The following is a 20,257-nucleotide window of genomic DNA, read 5'->3' as shown; positions in this document are numbered from 1 at the left end:
ATAACAGCAGATGCAAGCCTACGAACCAACGTCCTCCCGCACACGTAATCATTTCAGAGGCATCATTCAAGTGGCTGCAGAAATGACGGCTTCTGAAGGCTGACATTGTGCTGTACTAAAAGCCTTCACAAAACTTAGCGGAGAAAGAACCGGCTCTGTTTGCATTGACCGGATGGCGTTTGCAACGCTCTTTCTTCAAAGGAGAAAAAGAATGACTGAGCGCCTGGACACTTCACAGACTGTGGAGGAGACCGCAGTGCTGTTTTGGAGCCACAAAAACGAAAGCCACAAAACGCTGCTCGCAGGGTTTGTATGTACGGCGCTGCTGCCGGCTGCTTAATGCGGGTGCTTTCTCAGAGCCTGCACTGTGTGTGTCAGGTTAAGCAGAAAATTGCTAACTCGCTCCTTTTTGCGGCATGTGTGGACCAAATATTTAATTGAAGTCAAACCTGGTGTGCGCTATCGCATAATATAGCTTACCCGAACGTGCAACATAAAGACATTGTCCACCCGTGCTTGTGATTAATTCACCACTTACAGATGGCCAAGCCATGTGGGCATTATTCAGCCTGTTCCAAGTGTGAGACCCTCACGGCTTGCCTGGGTGACCTAATGGAAACAGAGGGGCCAGGACGTGCTAAGTGAGAAACAAATACGCTGTGTCCACACAAATAAACTCAATATGCCCAGGAATGCTCTGGCTTTCCACCTATCTCAGTACACAGCACCTTGCATCTGTGCTACTAAAACGTCTTGCTTTCCAAAGCAACACGACTACATTCAGATATTTGAAGAAGAGAGAAATCCTTGCAAGTCGGGAGCTTATTGTAGTTTTTACAGAGGACAGAGGTAAGGAGAGATTGAGAATGTGTTCTGCAGTTATATGGGATGACTTTGTGGTTAAGGAACTAGAGGACACCAGATTTCTTGTCTCAATAAGAAACACTTGGGAAATAAAAAAATGCAACTGGTGTATTTCTGAAACTCTTGTACTAAGTGAAGTATTTTTAAAACAAAAAAGTGACTTAAATCAGGGTTTTTACGATTAGGATTTCTGTAGTTTTCAATTCTTAATCAAGTATCGCAACTTTTCTGTACAGCTAAGATATCTCTCCGAGGAAGCACACATTTTTGGCAGCAGCAGCTGACAACAGAACATCCGAACCCAAGGTGCTGGTTAACGCCGGACTTCAGCACCTTCAGATCCTGCACGTGTACCAAGCTCAGGGGGAGAAGAAGAAGAAGCAGGTTTTCTGGTAGCTTACTGTTTATATCTGACAGCTGTTGGAAACTGCTTACATGCTGGAAATATTAATAATCTTGATGGAGATAAGTGAGGCAGGAATTACAAGTGCTGTTTATCACATGGCTCTGCTATACGGCAGCAACTTCCTCTGGACAAGGCAGATAATGCGATTTGGTCGCAAACCACGCGCAGCAGACGCTGGAATGTTTATTTGGAGCCGTAAGCAGAAAATAAATGTGGTGGCAGGGCTAAGTGAAAGCCTTGCACCTTCTCGTTGAACGCTGGGCTGCAGCGCGGCAGCGATTACTGCTCGCAGGAATGCTCTGGGGATGGGGATACCCTGTGGCCAGTGCTGGCACATCCCAGGAGGGACGCACCGCCACTGACCCAGGTGGCAATGGGGGTTCTCAGCTATGAGCCTCATCTTCCAGCTTTTACTCGTGCTTTGAGGAAAAGAAGCTGGACCTCGAGGCCTGTGGCTTTGGCTTACTCAGGCCAGCAAAGACAAAATCCTGCTGGTAGTTGCTTGTATCTCAAAACTTTCTAACAGTAAGAAAAAAAAGGTGAATAATCTGTTAGGGTATAGGAGACTTTAGTCTTCAAAAATGTATCGGTGCCTTTCAATCACTGCAAATATGAAAATACAAATGAATACATACACACTTCTCCTTTCCAAATACAGATGCTTAAATACCCTGCTCTGCAGCCTGAGAGAGGGCACAGCACTGCCTTGCAGTATTTTCTAGCTCCATCACAGCAGTATCAAAGTGAACACACGCCAAACAGCCTCCCACAACAACAGTGTTCTCCAAAACACCAAACATCTGAACTCCCTAGCGATACCCAAAGCTGTTCTCAGCCTTGAAAATGAAACAACCAGGAGGGAAGAGGAAGATGATGACATATTAACCACTCAAAAACCCTTGCCTGGCTTATGCGATAATTCAGTAACCTGTGAGATAATTTTGCTTCTGTCAAGCAGAAGCCAACTTTTATCTCACCACTGCACCTAAATTGTAAAGGAAAGCCTGCAGAAATTACCAAAATACTTTCTTGCACACTCGCTTCAAAAATCTGGGTGCCTCAAAAGTTGAAAAAGGGATAATTACTGACATGTTAAACAGGATGAGTAGTGCAAAGGCAGGAGGATACTTGCAAAATAGTTTAAATAACTGGAGAGGAATCCGGTTTACTTAGCTGTGCACAGCAAAACAGGGTGCAGCAGCACACGGATGTGCAGCCCAGCACAGGCCATGGGAAGGAAGGCTGCAAGCAACCATCTGACCAGGGCATGATTAATATGTAACGCTCCTGCCACAGTGCTCTGCCTCGCTTACTAATGTACCTGCTAGGTAAACACGCAGCCCTGCAGAACAGTGGGAGAAGGAGATGAAAAAATTATCTCGAAAACCTGTGTCAAATGGGGAAGGTCAATGTTTAATTGTGCACTCGCACACAGAAACTTCAGGGTGTTTTTTTTTTTTTTCCAATTGCAGTCTCATCAATCAGCTGAGATTATCTCCAACTGCAGACCTGCAGGTAAAAGTCCGCATGTAGCATGACACTACAGATGTTACTTACAAGGTACATACGTGCCAAGAAGTCACGATACCGTTGTTATGTATAGGACTCATGTCAAATAATAAGCACGTTGCAAGACTATAATCACACAAAATAATTTTGCCCCTTCCGGTTTATTACAGATCTTTTCATTATTTCTAGGACCAACACTAAATAGCTCAGTTTCAGGTCTATTATGCTTGATAATTTACATTCATTACAAACAGGGATAGGTAACTGTGGGGCTTATTATCACATCCATTACCAGCAACACCATTTGTGAGATGCTCTACACTAAACAGACTTGTTGCTGCAGTGATACAGGCTGGGAAATTGCTTTAGATGGTATACAAAGGAAGAGCAAAATTAGGGAGGGCAGATCAGTAGGGTTGTCCTGGCTTTAAAATAGAAAAAGAAAAAAAAAAAAAAGAGTATGCGTTACCATTATAATCCGGGCTATTCACGACCACTACAGATGTCCCAAGCAGGGCAGAGCAGGGGATGCAACGAGGGACCCACGGGCACGGGGCTTTGTGCACATGTACCCCCACCCCTGCAGCAGTGCCAGCCCTGTGCCCAGCGCCGTGGGGCAGGCACTGAGCAGCACCTGGCCCTGCCGTGCGGGGCCCTGCCCGGCAGCTGACAGCAAAATCTCCCTGCCAGGTGGCTGCGCCTCAATTGCATCAGCTAGGCATTGTAGGGTTAACAAGGATCCAGAGGAAATCTTTTATTCATATAACACAGTATGCCTTTTGTTGATCTCTGAATAATGTTGCTTAAAATCCACTAAATTAAAATAGTCTTTCAAACACGCAGACTGCAACAGGTACAGCAGTGAGCGTGGCCCGCTTTCTGCTCGCCTGGCTTTGTGGCGGGCGCGCTCGTTTCGTGACCATTTGATTCCCAAATGCAGATGATTAAGGCAGCATTTAAATCGACATTGGTTTGGTTGGTGGTTTTTTTCTTTCCTTCCCTGGAAGTGACCTCTCAGTAGGGAGAACGGATTCCCCTTTCACTGCGTAGCTCAGCCAGTGTACACGCTGTGATGTCTCTCGGTTTCCCCCAAAGGAGTAAATTAAGATTCTGGTGCATGTTTATGAAATCTGCTTTTTTGCTTAGGCGGTGAGGGAGGTGTGGGGGAGGAAGCAAAACCAAAAACGTTAAGGGGCTCCTTCACAAAGAGGAGAGAGCCTGTACGACAGCTTCACCACTGCTCATTTCTTCTAAATGTTGTGCTGTCTCTAGAGCATCTTCCACCCCCGATGGGTTTTAAGTAATCGCAGTTTCCCGTAGTGGCTTACCAGCACATTTGTTTATGGAGAAGAAAAGAGTTTAATGATGGAGCTGAAACAACCACGTTCTTAATTCAAGTGTGGGGTAAGGAGGAGGCACATCACAGGGTAACAGGCGGGACCATCATCTCCAGTGCAAAGCTCCCCAGGAACTCAGAATGGGACTACACAGAGGGGAAAATGTGATGGAGCAATTCCGCTGTAAAGGCAACGAGGCAGTGGCAAAGGCTTCATGCTCTTGCCCATCACCAAGGTGCCTGGGTTATGGAGTGTGCGTTTCTGCCGCGATGAGATTAGAGGCTGATTCCCACAATGACAGCACTTTGTTAAAATGGAAAATTAATCTGATTTGAGAAGGCAAACGAGTGAGCTAGTACTGCTGCGGAGGAGGCTATGATACGGAGTGGGAAGTGACTCCCGCTCTCCCCGACGAGCTGGCAGCATGCAGAATGAGCGCTGGTGACAAGCATGCAGCTTCAGAGCCATTCCCCAAGGCCATCCAAAATCACGCAGCAAAAGAGCCTCTGCTGCGCAGCCGAGTCCATCTGCTTCCTGCCAGCCCTTTTGGACACAGCTCGAGGCGACACAAAACCAGTGCGCAGGGCTGCTGGATGCCCAGCTGAATGACTGCTTTTGGAGAGGAGTATTTTTCCTTTTGTTTGTTTTTCCAGGTTACAAAGAGGAAAGCATTCGGCAGTGGTCAGGTTCCCCAGCCATCATCGTTGAGGAAAAAAGCCAGCAAGTTTCTTTTTTGTTCTCGGTTTTCATTAAATGACACTGTTTTCTGAATATTCACACTATTCCTTGAATATGGCATCCTTTCAGCTGACTTTTTCAAGTCTCTCAAGCCCTTCACTGCTGAGTCACTTCAGCTACAGGAGTTGGTGATGGGGATGCCAACGAGAAAGGGGGAGAGCAGAGGGTAAATTTTTAATGAAGCATCAAAGCCGGCAGAGTGAAGAGGGAAGGAGAACAGGGACAGTGATCCAGAGCTGAAGCCACGGGGCAGCGAGAAGATATTTAATATTTCAAGAGCAGGCCTCTGTCGTATTTTTCACGACGCAAGTTAGCTTTCCGTTTTTTGTTAAGTCTTTATCGGTTAAATACCTGCCAAGCCATAAGCTTCATCAACTAACACCTTTTAATTAAATCTTCCGTTTTAATTAAAATAAGAGAAACTGCAGGGGAAACACTTTTGAACGCTTCCTAGTTTATGGCTTAATTTGCAGCTTATTTCAATAATCGCACCTTCTTCAAAGCTTTAGTTCTCTACCGCCCCAGAAAAACAAACGTTCTAAATTTCGAGGCAGAAGCTGTTGAGTGTAATAGGTGACACTTTACTTCGGGACCCATCTGCAGAGGCTCCTCTGTGGTTATTAGCTCACTCTCACCAAATTTGCCCCAGTATTAATAGGGAAGATTTTTATCACTGCTGTTGTCCGCTGCTCTGTCTTCCGCCGAGCTCAAGCACTGCAGAAATAACTCCCACACAACTGCACACCAACACTTTCCATATCTCTCTTCGCAGGGGATCCAGTGAGCTACTTCTGAGCAGTCAGTAACAAAAGAAGAATCAATATTTTAGCAAAGGTGAGAGTAGCGATGAGCGCTCCTTGTCCATGCAGATCTGTTAGGACGCCCATGTCGTGACCCGCAGCAATCCCCTGCTACGTGAGCTGCGAGTTGGTCCTGCGAGCAGCCTGCAAGATTTCTGCTCTTTGCTGGAAAATATCCTCTGCAACACTAGATGAGCCCGTCCAAATAATTTCGCTTGCTAATTGGCTCTGGAAATACATTACGGTCTTGCCTTCAAGAGTTATTTTAACAGCCTAGAGCGCACATGACAACACCAAGCTTTTTTTTTTTTAATTTTAAAACGGGATTATATGACTCAGTAGAACAGCAGTAACACTGCCACCTACGTGGATTACTTGAAATTAAATATTTGGGTTTTTTGCAGCATCTATTTTTGATAAATGCCTTGGCTTTGCCTTGGTATTTATCTGTGCAGGCACTGTTATCTGATTCCCGGCGTATAATGCCACCAATATTACTGTGTATTTGTATTCTGCTACCTTGAGCAAGGTTTGGCTATCAGGGAATTAGAATCCGCCTATATGAGGCAGACACTGCTCTGCAGCTCAAAACAATGACCAGCACTTCTGAATGAAAAGAGAGAAAGTGAACATTAGCACATCAAAGGCCCTCTTCTGAAAGAAGAAAAATTGCGCGATGCACACTTTAATCTTTCTGACAATCTATGCACGGACTGATCTGAATTCTGTTTTTCACACAAATGTGAATGCTTGATACGAGGACATCTTTACCAACAGCAAAAAGAACACAGAGGGACATGCTAGCACAGTCTTTGAACTTTTAAAATATGGATTAACAAGCAATAATATTTAACTAGTGAGAACAGTTTCTCTCTTAGCTCTCCTGATATACCCAAATCATATTAAAACACTTTTGATAGGCAACAGACATATTGACAAAGTGTTAGAAATACTTCCACACTATAAGACAATTTAAGATGTTTTCTAGTGAACGGAACCCAAGCAGTATTACCGCCTGCATCTAAATGTCTATTATTTAAAATCAGTTGCCCACCACAGAACAGCCTTAAATGTAATTCACCTAATTAGCGCTTCTGTTTAGCCAAGGGCAGAACAGGACTTGTGTCCACATGTTTGAAAGACAACACTGCTAGAACATGTATGCAACACATTTACACTAATCTCGCTCATTCTGCTGCAGCAAGCTCAGAGATTTCTGCCCTTCGCTCTTCTCTCCACGGCCACCCAGATCAGCACTTGCCTGGAGAGGAACCAAGGGGACAAGCGGAATAAGCCAAAGGTGGGATTTTCTCATCTCCTTTCTTCACCAGGTTGCTCTAATTACTAATGAAATTTCACCAAGGTCATCTGTGCAGTTTATTCCTGCTGACAACAGGTTGAACTGCTGGGCTCAAACGCTTGCAGAGAGCACAGCCACCGCATCCCAGAGCTTTCTTCCTGTAAGCAATACCACACCCTCCTAACTAGATGCTTGTAAAGGAATGCCATGGCTCTATAAGCAAGCCTTGCTAAATGCACATGGTGAGTGAATTTGTTCTTTCCTCCCCAAAAGAAATCGCTTAATTCATTGGGTTGTGACACAATTGCAGCCACTGGAATGACGTCTCAGAATAAGCCAAATAAATCACAGCTCTCAATTTAGGAAGCATCACAAATGGAGAAAGCTGAGGCAGAGGAGCTCAAATGCAAATCTTGGAACAAATCAACACATTCCCAAACAAAACACACATACTTTCTAAGAGCGAGAAATCATTTTTCTCACAATATGTCAGAGCTAACCGTTTGGGAACATTCTCTTTTGGGACACGGGAAACACTCAGCATTGAGACTGGTCCAAAAGAGGACAGTAACTTGGAGACAACCCACAGTAAAAGATCAGTGTGGCTGGGAACCCTAGCAAAATAGAAAAGGATGCTTTTTCCTTGTCATATACATTCGTCTGTGATGAAGATAAGCAAAAAAAAAAAAGAAACAAAACCCTATAAATAAGCCAAAAAAACTAACTTGTGAAATTAGAAGGCAGGTGATACAGCCTGCTTTTCCCAACTGCACAGCTGTAGCCCCATGCCCTGGGCTTCTGTTTCACTTCGTATTTCCCTTCTCTAGGGCACAGTCTTACTCAAAGCGCAGGAGAAAAGAGGGCCCAGCCCAGACAGATGGCCTGCCTCGGGATGCTGAAAGGCATTCTGAAGTTGAGTGGTATGACTTCATTCTCGTCCCGAATATTTGAGGAAAACAGAAACCCATCCAAATGAGGTGAAGCCCAACCACAGAACTACAATGCTGAACCACAGAGAAGAACCAGCAATAGGCCAGGAATACATGAAAAGGTGTTCTTTTTCTCTCTTACTAATTACTCGAGCTCCAGCGACTCGTGTCAGCAATATGATGTTCACATTCAGTCCGTGTACAGAAGTTTTCCAGCACTGTTCTTCCTAAAAATCCTCATGCTTTAAAATACAGCCTCTTCTCTCTGGTCAGGGAGCAGAAATTTACTTCCACTTTTAAAAACCACAGCTGTTTGTTCCTCCTGCATAAATCAATCCCTCACCACGTCCTGCACAGCCAGATAGCGCAGCAGAAACACCCCAAGCATTTAGGAATTTCTGTCCTACTGCTTTCTCATTCTTCGCTGCTCTGGACCATTATTACCACAGTCCCTATGATACCTCCAGCAGCACTGGCAGATCCACTCAGCCCTAAAATCTCATTATACTGACTAGTACAAAAAAGTAACAAAGCTGTCTCAGTCCTGGTGCTTTAAACGCAACAAAAAGATGAAACACAAGGGGAAGAAAATGTGTGTCTGCACAGGCCGCATTTCTCATTTTCTTCCATTAAGTGCTAAACGTAAGAAAAATACAACATTTTGTTTACTTGGTCTCCGTATACCTTCTTCAACAAGGCCAGGGAAAATTAAAACCTGCTGTCCTGGGCATTAAAAAGAACGATAAAGTCCACGTGAGCTTTTTATCTGTAGCACCTGTATTACAGAGATTGTAACTGACACCTAAAAACGTTATACTACAAGTAAAACCTCTCTAATTTGCTTTATGAGATCCAAGTATGTTGACTTCTGGGATTCCAAAATGCACGTTGCTGTGGTATTAAAAAAAAAAAAATAGGAAATGCTGGCATGCAAATCCTATCCTATTCAACAACTTGAGAATACTAAGAGCTTTTACAAGGCAAAGAACACGTTAAAAGTTCATTAATTAAACAGCGCTTGTGAACAGATGGAATGGCTATCTGGGCTCTAATTACTGTAAGTTGGTACAGAGGTTTGCAGACCTTAATGAGGTTCAATAAAATGAATGATTACACATCAATCACAATTAGAGAAACCTGTAAGATGAGCTGAATTATCATGGCAACAAGTCATAAAACACAGGAGCACAAAAGCAGCAGGCTCTGCGAAAGCTAATCAGCAAAATGTTTCTGCTTTAAAAGAGTTCTGGTGGATCTGAACAATCCCTCCCTACTGCCAACCCCACAAACGTGTCGGCTCCTTTAACTGGAAGGCTTCTACCGCCATTCTCTTATGTCTGGAGAGCTGGTGAGCGAAGCACAGGGGAGGACAGCACCGCACGGGTTAGCAAAGGGAAGGCAACACTGAGAAATAACTGGCTGAGGAAATGAAGGGAGCAGGGATCTTCTGTCACACATTAAATACGTTATTGAGAATAAAGACACTGATGAGTCTTTTTATCGTCACAGTGAAATGGAGATGTCAAACGGCAGGTAAACAGCCTGCCCAGAACCAGTACAATGTGACAGCCATCAACAGCTACCTGGAGCCAGAGCGAGGCTATTCAAAGCAGCTAGGTGCAGTGCAGCGGCTATTTCTGTAGCGCCAAGCCTCTACAATGACATGGAGTTGGATCTAGCAGTTAAGGACAGCAAACAGATCGTATTTAACAGCTAAGGACGGAAAAGAGATCACAGCCCCTTCTGTTTCTTAGCCTGGGAGCTGTGCTGGGAAGCAGTGATGTCAGAGCCCAGTGTCCCAGGTGCTGGGGCCAGGTTGGGATGGGGGAAGACATTCAGAGTGAAGGGAGGAGTTGGCTTGTGATGTGCAGAGCCTCCAAGCACCAACTTCAGTGCTTGCCCCCCAAGTAACAGGCACAGCTTGTGACAATCTTCTATCCTTCCATCACCTTAATAGTGCTGCTCTGGGAGACACAGCACCCAAACACTCCAGAAGCCAACTTCCAATACTAGGAAGCTCATTAGTTACAGCTATGGCACAAACTAAGGTAAGATCTTTCAGCTAGAGAGAAGAAAAATGCTTAAGGTTCTGAGACATATTTTAATAGCTTCACTTTCATGATACTGCACTTCTGGCACCGAGGCTTTGTAGTAACAAAAAGCTGAGCTAACTCCAGGCTTGGTTCAGTGAAAATGCAAACAATTCTAAGTGAAATCACTGCTATGGAAACAACACTACTGAAAAACGGGCAGGGGAAAGCCAACAAAGCCAACAAGCCGCAGACCAGCAAGGTTTTGAAGATGACCCACACTGTTAAACAAGTGACAAGGAATGAGATGGGTAATCCTGAACTGGTACTGACAAACCTAGCTGTGCAGCAGAAGCTGCAGCTTATAAAAGACACCCAGCTCAGGCCAACTTAGAGTCAGTACTAAAAAGCTGAAAATGAAATAAAAATTATTACTATTATTACACAAAATGCTGTGCATTTAGTAGATGCTTCATATCGGGTTCAAGAGGTTATTAAAAATGACAAGAAGACAACTAAAGTTACTTTAAAATACACACAATGAGGTGATACCGAGAAAAGTAAATATGAAGGTGAATATGTCAATGAGCCAAGAATGAAAAAGCACCTTTCTCCTATTCCTCTCTGTTGCTGTCTCCAAGCTTTCACCCCCAAGCTAATAAAAACATCTCCAGTAACAGAATATTTCACGACTTTTTCAACTGCACATAGAAGGAAAATCTGATTTAAAGAATGACATAGGATTACAACAGCATTTGCAGAATAGCTGTTTACATCATGGACCTCATTTTCTGAAAGTCAGATTCATAGGAACAGCAGGCTGCATGGGGGAGGGGGATCCGCTCCCACCTCCTCAGAGGATGGTCAGCACTGATCTGGAAGCTCGCTTCTGAGTGTCAGAACAAGACTCTAAAGCTGGCAATGGGGCTTCAGGAATGCTGAGCAGCCACGTGTGCCACCGGGGGCCATCGAGTGCTCACAGCAGGTTGGCATGTGGTCCTTGCCCCTCTGCAGCTCCCAGATGCCCCCTCTCCTTAGGAACAGCATCCTGCACAGGAGCGGGACCAGCACCCAGGGCTTCTCCAGGCACAATCCCAGCTCCCAGGAGTTAGTCCAGCCAGGATCAGGCCACCTCCATATCTCCATCCTGCAGCCCTTTGTTCTTTTGTTGTGGCAGAGCAGTGCAGGACTTCCTGCCCCAGCACCCCACGCAGCCCCACACCGGGCTTTGTGCCCTGCAACAAAAGTAGAAAAGCCCAAGCTTTTCAGGCTCCTCTAACGAGTCTTCTCATGACCTATATAATTTCACGTTTGCACAGAGTACCCGTATGTCATGCAGGCAGTACGTGCTTTGTTTTTCTCTGAGGTTTGTGGTTTAATTGGATGATCACACTGTAAAAATTAAGACGTACCCTCTAAATCTGAATTACTCAGGGTGATTCCACATAATTTTATTAAAATGTGGAGATGATCATCGTACGTTCTGCACAAAGGAATTAGTCTGGAGGGCTAAGAGTGAGCACGAATGGTACCAGCAGCTCCCTCTAGTTGGAAAGCAAGTTATTTTTTCTTCCCAAAAAGACAGGATATGGGAAAGAGCCAGATAGTGAAAGCTATGTGTAATAAAACAGCGAGGTAACTCATGCTGTAATACACAACTGCTGGACACCCATCAGCGACACCGCTGTCATTCTTTTTGAATTCAGAATGACTTTTTATTATCCAAGCTGAGTTCGGGCTACAGTTCTCCTATGCAACTACCAAACAATAAAGAACTAACTAACAAATCTACTTTGGAACAAAAAAGAAGATCCCTGTATGTCAGAAAAGAGGTTTGAGAGCAGCATTCGACAGCGCTTTAAAACAACCGTTAGAACTTGCATACGCTTTAAATAAATATAAGGTTTCATTTATTGATCCAGAAGCCACCTCCTTACATTTCCAAAGCTTTGAAACTAAAGAGGAGGCTTTTTAGCCCGAGGGGTTAAAAGTGTGGGTGTGGAAGTGGGCTTTTGTTAGAAAAATTAGCAATGCTATGAGTCATTGTGCATTAGCGGCAGAATAGTTTTGCATCTTGTATGAATCCAGACACCATATGCCATGCGAGGGCCTGCTACTTTATGCGGTGCCGCTGCTGCCGGGCGGCCACGTGGGCATCCCCAGCGGAAAGGCTGTCTGCGCGCGGCGGCGGGTGCAGGAACCCGGTGATCCGGACACGCCGGACATTGTCGAGAGCAGCAGGAACAGCTGGTAAGCTAGCGGAGCTCGCCGAGCGAGCAAAGGCAGCCCGGCGCCCAGCCAGCATGCTAATGAGCGTGCACAAAGCCGTGCGGCCGTGGCACGCATCCTGCGTGGCCTGGGACCCTCTGCTCTCAAGTGGGGCTCCTCCGAGGGATCTCGGCCCCAGCGATGGCACGGCCAAAAGGCGAACAAAGACAAGCGGAGGAAGCCAAAGCGCAGGGGAGCACGTGGGAATGAGTGACTGTGAGATTTCAGCCGCACAAATCCTCATAATCTTGACGGGGGCAGAAGGGACAAATTAGCAGCGCTTGCTCGGAAAATGCAACGCAAAACTGATCAGCATGGAAAAATAAGTGTAAGAGTGAATAACGCGTTCACCCGAATCCGACCACTTTGGCTGCTGTCATCACGGAAAGAGGCACTGCAGGTGCTGACGCGCGGCAGAACGCGGCACCCAGGGCCCCGTCCATCCCTCGAGCTCACACCTGACCATGGCAGGCTCTCAGTTACGAGCAACACTACGCCGCACTGATCTGTGTTTGCTAATGCAATCTGAACGGAAGCCAGGAACCCTTCTGCACATTTCTGGTTTGATTTAGGGCAGAGGAGCTTAAAGAAGCACTTGAAAACCCCACCTTTTGCAAAATTATTCATACACCAACAAAATGCTTTCGTTATTCTTTTACTTTGGCAGTACAAGAGCGTCATCCAGAGCAGCAGCTTCTCCAGGCCAGAGAGTTAGGACTCCAGCTCCCAGCTCAAACCCTGGCCTGCTGCTTGTATTTCACATGCTGTACTGTCTCCAGAAACACAGCCTTCAGTAGGGCCTGGCACTACACTCTACAGCTTTCAACAACTGTATATCACCTTCTGTATCCAAAGTTCACTTTTCTTGTTTCTGACACACCAAATTCACTTTTTGTTTTAAATAACATCACACTTACAATGTTTAATCACAGGCTCTTCTTAAGGACCACTCATCAAATCACTTGGCAGATAAAAGCCTTTAAACCTGTTGGGGTTTCCTGACTTTTACTGAACAGAGGCCAGCTCCAGCAGGAACAGCAGTAAGCGTGGAGCAGAATAACCATGCTCTGCGTTACAGCACAAAAATAAACGGTATGGTTAAAAGGAAATTACAAAGACATCCAAAACTGTGGGAAGACTTGGGGGCACTGGTCTGGTAATGCTTCTGGAAGGGTAAGGGGTATCCTAGCACAGGAAATACTTGGAAAACCCCGAGCTGAGTTTCAGCAGTGATCGGTGGGGAACGCACTAGCTGAGAGCAGCACAAGGGGAGAGTATGGTTGGGTGTGGACAAGAAATTGCCACAACCATTATTTTTTCAGAGTGGGAATCTCTCCCATGAGGATCGAAGGACCAAGGATGGCGTGAGCTCTTGCCACCATAAAAGTTCCGTGAATAAAGACTGCATTTCTTTGCACTGTCTAGAGCTCAACTCACTTTTTAATCAACGACTCACACACCTTGCAACGTTCACTGCTGCCTCCTGTAAAATGAAGAAGAGAGCGAGCAGTCAGCAGCGATGTGTGCATTACAAGGGAACACGAGCAAGGATGGGGCACGTAAGACAGACACACAAAAACACAGGAACTTAGACCCGTCGTGTCCATATGCCACCACGGAGCGAGCACAGTTCAGACCTGCGGAGGCATTATGCACTCCTTAGATATTCACAAGTGGGCTGCAGTAGATTTCTCCGCGAGTCTATGAAGAGCACTATGAATAAGAGCTGAAGAGCCGCCTTCACAATCCCATGTAATGCCACCTAAAAGCTTTGCCTCGCATGACTTATTACGGACTGCGGCAGATTAGTGGCATCGATCGCTGCCTGGAGAAGGCTGTGGATGTGAGCAGGGGAGGGAGGCAGTCGGCCATCGATCGGCACCGCTCCGAGGGGTCTGCACACTTCTGCCAGCCCAGGCTTGGGGACCAGCAGCACGGCAAGCACACTGCTCTGCAGACAAAGCAGTTCAGGAGCGGCCACAGATCTGCCTGCGAGCCAGAAGCCATCATTTCGGCAGAAAACTGTCAGATGCTGTGTCGTATAAATTGTCACAGCTCTCATGACACGTGCTTTAGAATTTCATAGTCATTTCTAACAGCATCTACATAGCCCAAGGGCACGAGTTCTTTGGATGGAGGAAGGGGAACAAATTATGTACTCCTCTCTAAAAAGATTAACAGGCTTCCCGTTTCACTTGCACGGTGCCATCAAGCACCTCTTTACAACCAGAATACAGTTCTGAAGGCAGGCTCAGCAAAATGCAGTTTGAAAAAGTGCACAAAAACGTCTTTTCAGACACCTTACAATACACGTGCCTACAAAAATGAGTCATTTACACAGCTGACTCAGTCACGGCAAACAGATCTTCACTCAGATCAATCCCTCTACGTTAAGTTAATCATAAACTGGTTTAAGCCAAGAGAAGCAATTTATTCTGAAGTCAAAGTTGATCATCTTCTCTTCAAGTGGATTCTAGATCTTAACATATAGTAGATATGTTCACATCTGGATACAATGGAAGGAGTTAAAATAATGGATTTTTGTTATTATTACATATTTAGATGGTCTTTGATTTGATCCTCATGAACTGCTCGCTTGCTACGGGTCAGCAGGCATGCCACACTCAGTACAGTGCATAAACCTTTACGAGTTATTCACACGGCAAATTACCTCTCCAAAGTATGGGCTGTTTTCTCCCGGCCCATAGCGTTGCAAATCTTAAGCAGGGAAATGGTGACATCCAGTGCTCAGATCCTATGTAAAGCATATGCATCCTCCCTCAGTGCTTTTTGTTTGTCCTAGTGCACAGACTCAGTCGGCGTCTGCTGCACAGATGCACCGAGGCACAGATGCATTATATTGCACCAAAGTACAGAGAACGTCCAAGGTAAACTAAGGAAGAATTTACATCTCACTTTCAGATTTTCCTCTTTGACTGAACAGCAACAACAACAACAACAAAAGCAAACAACTTTGGAAACAATAGCTCAGCCTCCAACTGTGATTTCAGTGGGGTTTTTTTTCACGCCTTCCGGAGTGAGCATATTTGGGATCAGCTCTTACAGAATTTTATTCCCATTAATGAAAGAAAGGTAGAAGCAGCACAGCTTACATCAGCTCTTTCTGCTAGGATTACATCTCTAAGAACACTATCCTACCTACCTGAAACATTGTTTTGATGGAAAATGAGCAATGAGTCTGCACGTCCCCCCTGCCGTGAGCTATTTCTGCTTCCCCCAAAGAGCATCTCAACACCATACTCTAATCAAGATGCTATAGAAGCGTATGAAAAACAGCCAGGAATCAAAAGGCAGAATAAGAACATTATTTTTTTTCAATTAAAAAGAAACTTTTTTTTTTTTAAGGGAAGAGTGAAAACAGAGACGTGCACGTTTACATTCAGGCACACAGGTCTGTTTCACAGACCTCACCCATTGTGACAGCAATCCACCAACATTTCCTCTGTATCTCTGTGACCATTTTTCAAACTCTGACAAGCTTTTCTTTCGAGTGAGAATGCCCTTAGAAATCCTTTCTACAATAAACCGGGTCTGGAATAATCTTTTAGCCAACGTGATGTTAAGAACAGCTGTCTTGTTCTGAAGTTTGCACAATTATTGCTACTATTATCATCATTATTATTAAGGAAACGGAAATAAGAAAGCAGGATCATCACCTCTACTGCTTTTATGAAACATGAGATGGGAAAGAACAAGCATCCTGGTTACAAAATGTTGTAGGTAAACTGAGACTGATTTATAAAGCTCTCGACAGGAACAGTTTAAGTCAAGGAGCAAGGCAAAGATACCCTCTGAAAGACAACGTGGACCCCAGGTTATCAGAATTTCCCAATCTTTTTGCTCTGATGTCTCTATCCCCAGATGCCAAAATCTCTGTGGAGCAGTAAGTTACAAGCCAAGCACCAAAGTGGTTGCAGGTTTAGTTTCTAAGCTTAGGTGCAAATAAATCTCAAAATACAGAATGTAACTATCACCTTTAACAGCAACTGCACATCAGACTCATAATCAAGTATTAAGTACAAACTGTTTTTTCCCCACCATTTATCTTCACAGATAAGACCAGCTGTCTGTGATGTACTCTGCTACAGACTGTGCAACTGAGGACAACTGCGAGTCCAGAATGGACAGAAGTTCAAAAGTCCTTTTCAAAAATCCATACAACTGATTTTATATTAAATGGACAAAAGCAGAAAGATGCAATTTTAAAAGTAAAAGATTCTCTATCATTTCAGTTTTTGAAACACTCAGTGTTACTGGGACCTGGATGGACTCTTGCTCAGGGGGGTCACATCAACAGATCAATCATTTGGCTGCAACCAGCTTCTCCAGATGCACTTGCCTGAGCAGTCTGCCTTCCATCCCAGGCATGCACTCTCACTGCAAGTGCCAGAATCTGTGCTCTGCCTCAGCACTTGTTGCTTCTCTCCTGTCCCTGGTTGCTGGGATGTTGCTGGAATGACATGATCTGGTCCTGCAGACTGCCCCCTAGCTTCCACCAGAAACCTGAGGGATCCAACTGGCACAGCCAAGGCTTACTCACATCATTTGCTCTGCTCAGATGCCAGTAACACAGATAAACGTACACGTCATCATCCTATAATTTCAGGAAAGTTAATTACTTTTTGGTGTTCTCAATCTTAAGCCACCTTACTGTTTGTGATTTCCATGCAATACACAGACATATTCAAAATAACAATTATTGCCTGAAAAGCAGCCTGGTGAGGCTGCTGAAACACACAACCTTGCACTCAGCAGCTACTTAAGGATAGTGAGAACACCAATTAATATGGCCTGCGGCTGCTCAGCCTCAATGCTTCAGTGCACCAGGGATGAATGCACTCCTGAAAAAATGATTATTTTGAACATATACTAATGTACAATCACCCATTAACACATAAACATTACAGCAGTTGCACAGAAAATTGAGCTTTGAGCATTCAAGACAACTCAGCTATGCGTAACTACACTGCTTTTGCTTGTCTGCAATGCCATCACACGTCATTTGACACACACAAAGAACTTGTAGCCAGAACAGCCTTAAACAAAAGTTTAAGTATAGTTAATTATTTTTTAATGAATATTTCTCTCACCCTAATGAATTCCTTAAAACAGAAACACTCACCTAAACCCACCCACCCACCCACCCACCCACCGAAAAAAAAAAATACAAACACATTAAACAACCTTGTGTGTTCTGCCATAGTTACCTTTCTCATTTTCAAAGGTATTTCCAACAGAAAAATGTATTTGGGTACAACACTGGAATTTGTGTCATCGTGACCGAGGGATTACAGTGCAGTGCAGCTCTGTGGTCCTGGTCCCCATGGAAACTGGATTCAGATGCTGTCCTTTGCTCGCTGCAGTGCCCAGCTCAGAGCCTTTGTGCCTGATGAGATTTCTTCCCCAACCTTCCAGCAACAGACCTCACCGGCTTCCTCCTGACTCTTTCCTAATTGAGATGCAAATTAATCTCTGTGGCTGATTACACTTCCCTTAAAGCCCCTGACAAGGGCAGCTGGAACCAGAGTTTGCGGACTTCCCTACAAGTGACTTCAGCTGTCACTACTGACAGGATGCTGCCAGACCCAGCAGCACGCGACCCCACAAAAGTTACGTCTCAAGTGCTGCCAAACATCACCTTTCCCTTTGCCAGGATTACTGTTTCTTATTTCTGCCTTCCATACTATTTTTTTTGGGAGTTATTTCACCTTTGAGATATTTTCCTTCCCACTATGGCAAAAGCACTGATTGCTTTTATTGGCTTATTACATTTTGGGGGCTGTTTCTCTCATTTTTCCCAGTTAGCAAAGCTAAGACCAGGCAACAAAGTCATACACTGAGCTTGCATGCTTTGGGAGCTGCAGAGCACTGTTACTGCATCGGACAGGTTCAAACACCTCCTTTATACATCTAAAAATCTATACCTTCTGGCTCACAAAAAAATTTAGTGTATCTTTATTCTCATAGGGAACTACTGTTGATCTTTTCAGTTAAAAACGTTTTATTTTCAATAATAAAAGTTGTGGACACATTTCTCTCCCACTCCAGTGCCATCCTGCTGGGACCTTCCCACTACGATATCTTTTCCCAGTTTCAGAAATCTCTCAATTCTCTTTCATCTATCAAATAGAGATGTAGCAGTCGACCCACTACAGATGTCACTGGTACAAAAGCAGACACAAAAAAAGGAAAACAAGAATCTGGGGACAGATATGGTTTCAGATAGACCTCAAGCATATGCTGAGAAGTGCCATGTGCTGTCACGTTCGCGCTGCTCATGTTTCACTGCAGACAATGAAGGGCCCAGAAGGGGACCCTGCAGGAAAGTGGGAGCACAGCAAACTGGTGACAAAACAATGAAAGCCAAAAGATGAGCGGGATGCAGAAATCAGAGTGGTGGGATTAACTCAAAGAGGCACTACTAGTATCTCCTCATTCTAGTGAGTGCAGCTTCTTACGTTCATTTTACTACGCAATTTCATTATTACAAGTCAACGATACAAGCAGATGGATTAAGCTGAATTCTGCATAGAAGAACTTCAGTCATTAGCCAGAATTCTCTCACTAAACAGAAGTGGAAAACCTGGCAAGTTTTGAATCATCTGTTAGGTGCTGCCACGACTTTGCAACCGATGTACCACATCCAAATGCTTATGCAACAACCACCAACTGGCTCTGTTTTATACACGAAATGGGTAAATAATGAAGTTCATCAGAATGAGTTTATTTATCTACACTGCTACTTGTACCTGCAGCATGTATGGGATAAAACTCAGCATTTTTATAATGAACAATATTTGGAAAGTACTGTGTTGTAAAAATGTGCACCTCAAAGTAATTAATCAATATTCTTTCAAAGACCAAAGCTTTTCCAAACATTTTCTCAAAGTCATACTACTAGAAAAAATCTCAAATAACACTTAGTTTTCTTTGGGGAAGGTTTTGTTACCGACAAAAGTCATACGATTAACAACACGAGCTGTAAAACATTTCTAGCATAGCTATGGCATTATGAGAAAACCCTAAAAAAAGTGAAACCAGTTAGTCAGAATATCACGTAAGAATAACCGTTTATCTTACAATCTGCAGAAGAGAATCATACCATCTCGCTACCTGCCAGAACTGTCAGAAAACACATTCTGAAAATCCCCAGTTACAGAAACTGTCTGGTTAAAAATGGGAGTAGGGAACCAACACATCCATATCAGAAGCCAAATCCCATCTGTCTCACTAAAGTAATAGGCCCAAGTAAAGTTAACTGGACTACCTTCTTGAATCAGATAAGAATACAACTGCTATCTGTGCATTAGCTTAATGTACACTGTAGATAACTTTTATTACCATGAAAGAAAATGGAATATTATCACTACTTACAGTTCAAAGCATCAGTGCAAGTCCGAATCCACTTGTTTTCCTACTGCTCAGAACATTCTTGTGATCTTATATATCTTTTTAGCACTGAGTGGCAACGGAGTGTGAATGACTTGTAAAACTGAGCTTGACACGCAGAAAGCTCTGACCTTTTCCAGTAAGTATTTTCACTAATGCTTACCTTTTAGCAGCAGAATATTCAGAAGAACCCTACCAAGGGGAACTTTGCATCATCAACAGAAAAGGATACAAGCTCTGGTAGAGAGGGATGAGCGATTTGACGGCTCTGCTGGCATTGATGCACGTGGCACATATAAGGCTTGGCAGCAACTTTGCAGTCACGATGGCTCCATCAAAGAGAGGACCAAAAAATGGCACCTGTAGACCCCCCAAAAAAGATAATACATGTAAAATTGGACTGAGAGAAGCTAAAGGAAGCACAGGACAAAGTTCCAAAACGACAAACAGAAACGATATGCCCGATCCCCATGGGATTTTCACAGCAAGGCACCTGCTGCTTGAGGAAGGTGAGAGGAAGGCAAGAAGAAGAAAACTTCACACCAAACAGCTCGAGGCACTTCAGCAACATTACAAACGACAGTTTGCACTGTCTCCTCTGTAAATCACAGAGGCAGAGGCTCTAAGTCAGCGTGGCAAGTCGGGTGCCACACTTGCTAGCACAAC

General features: G+C 44.4%; 1 protein-coding gene across 2 annotated transcripts in view; it reads right to left on the bottom strand.

Annotated features, from left to right (window-relative positions):
* Nucleotides 1-20,257, bottom strand: part of RALGAPA2 (Ral GTPase activating protein catalytic subunit alpha 2) — a 110,098-nt gene that overhangs the window by 14,758 nt on the left and 75,083 nt on the right. For both annotated transcript variants that reach the window (XM_065739492.1, XM_065739491.1), the window contains exon 37: nt 19,824-19,951. In XM_065739492.1, coding sequence (XP_065595564.1) covers nt 19,824-19,951 — 128 coding nt within the window. The remainder of the gene's footprint in view (nt 1-19,823; nt 19,952-20,257) is intronic.

This window comes from Cyrtonyx montezumae, unplaced genomic scaffold (genome assembly GCF_038088225.1).
Source record: "Cyrtonyx montezumae isolate F1298 unplaced genomic scaffold, pur_monq_1.0 scaffold_24, whole genome shotgun sequence".
NCBI classification, from domain to species: Eukaryota; Metazoa; Chordata; class Aves; order Galliformes; family Odontophoridae; genus Cyrtonyx; species Cyrtonyx montezumae.
This window is presented reverse-complemented; position numbering and strand designations above follow the sequence as displayed.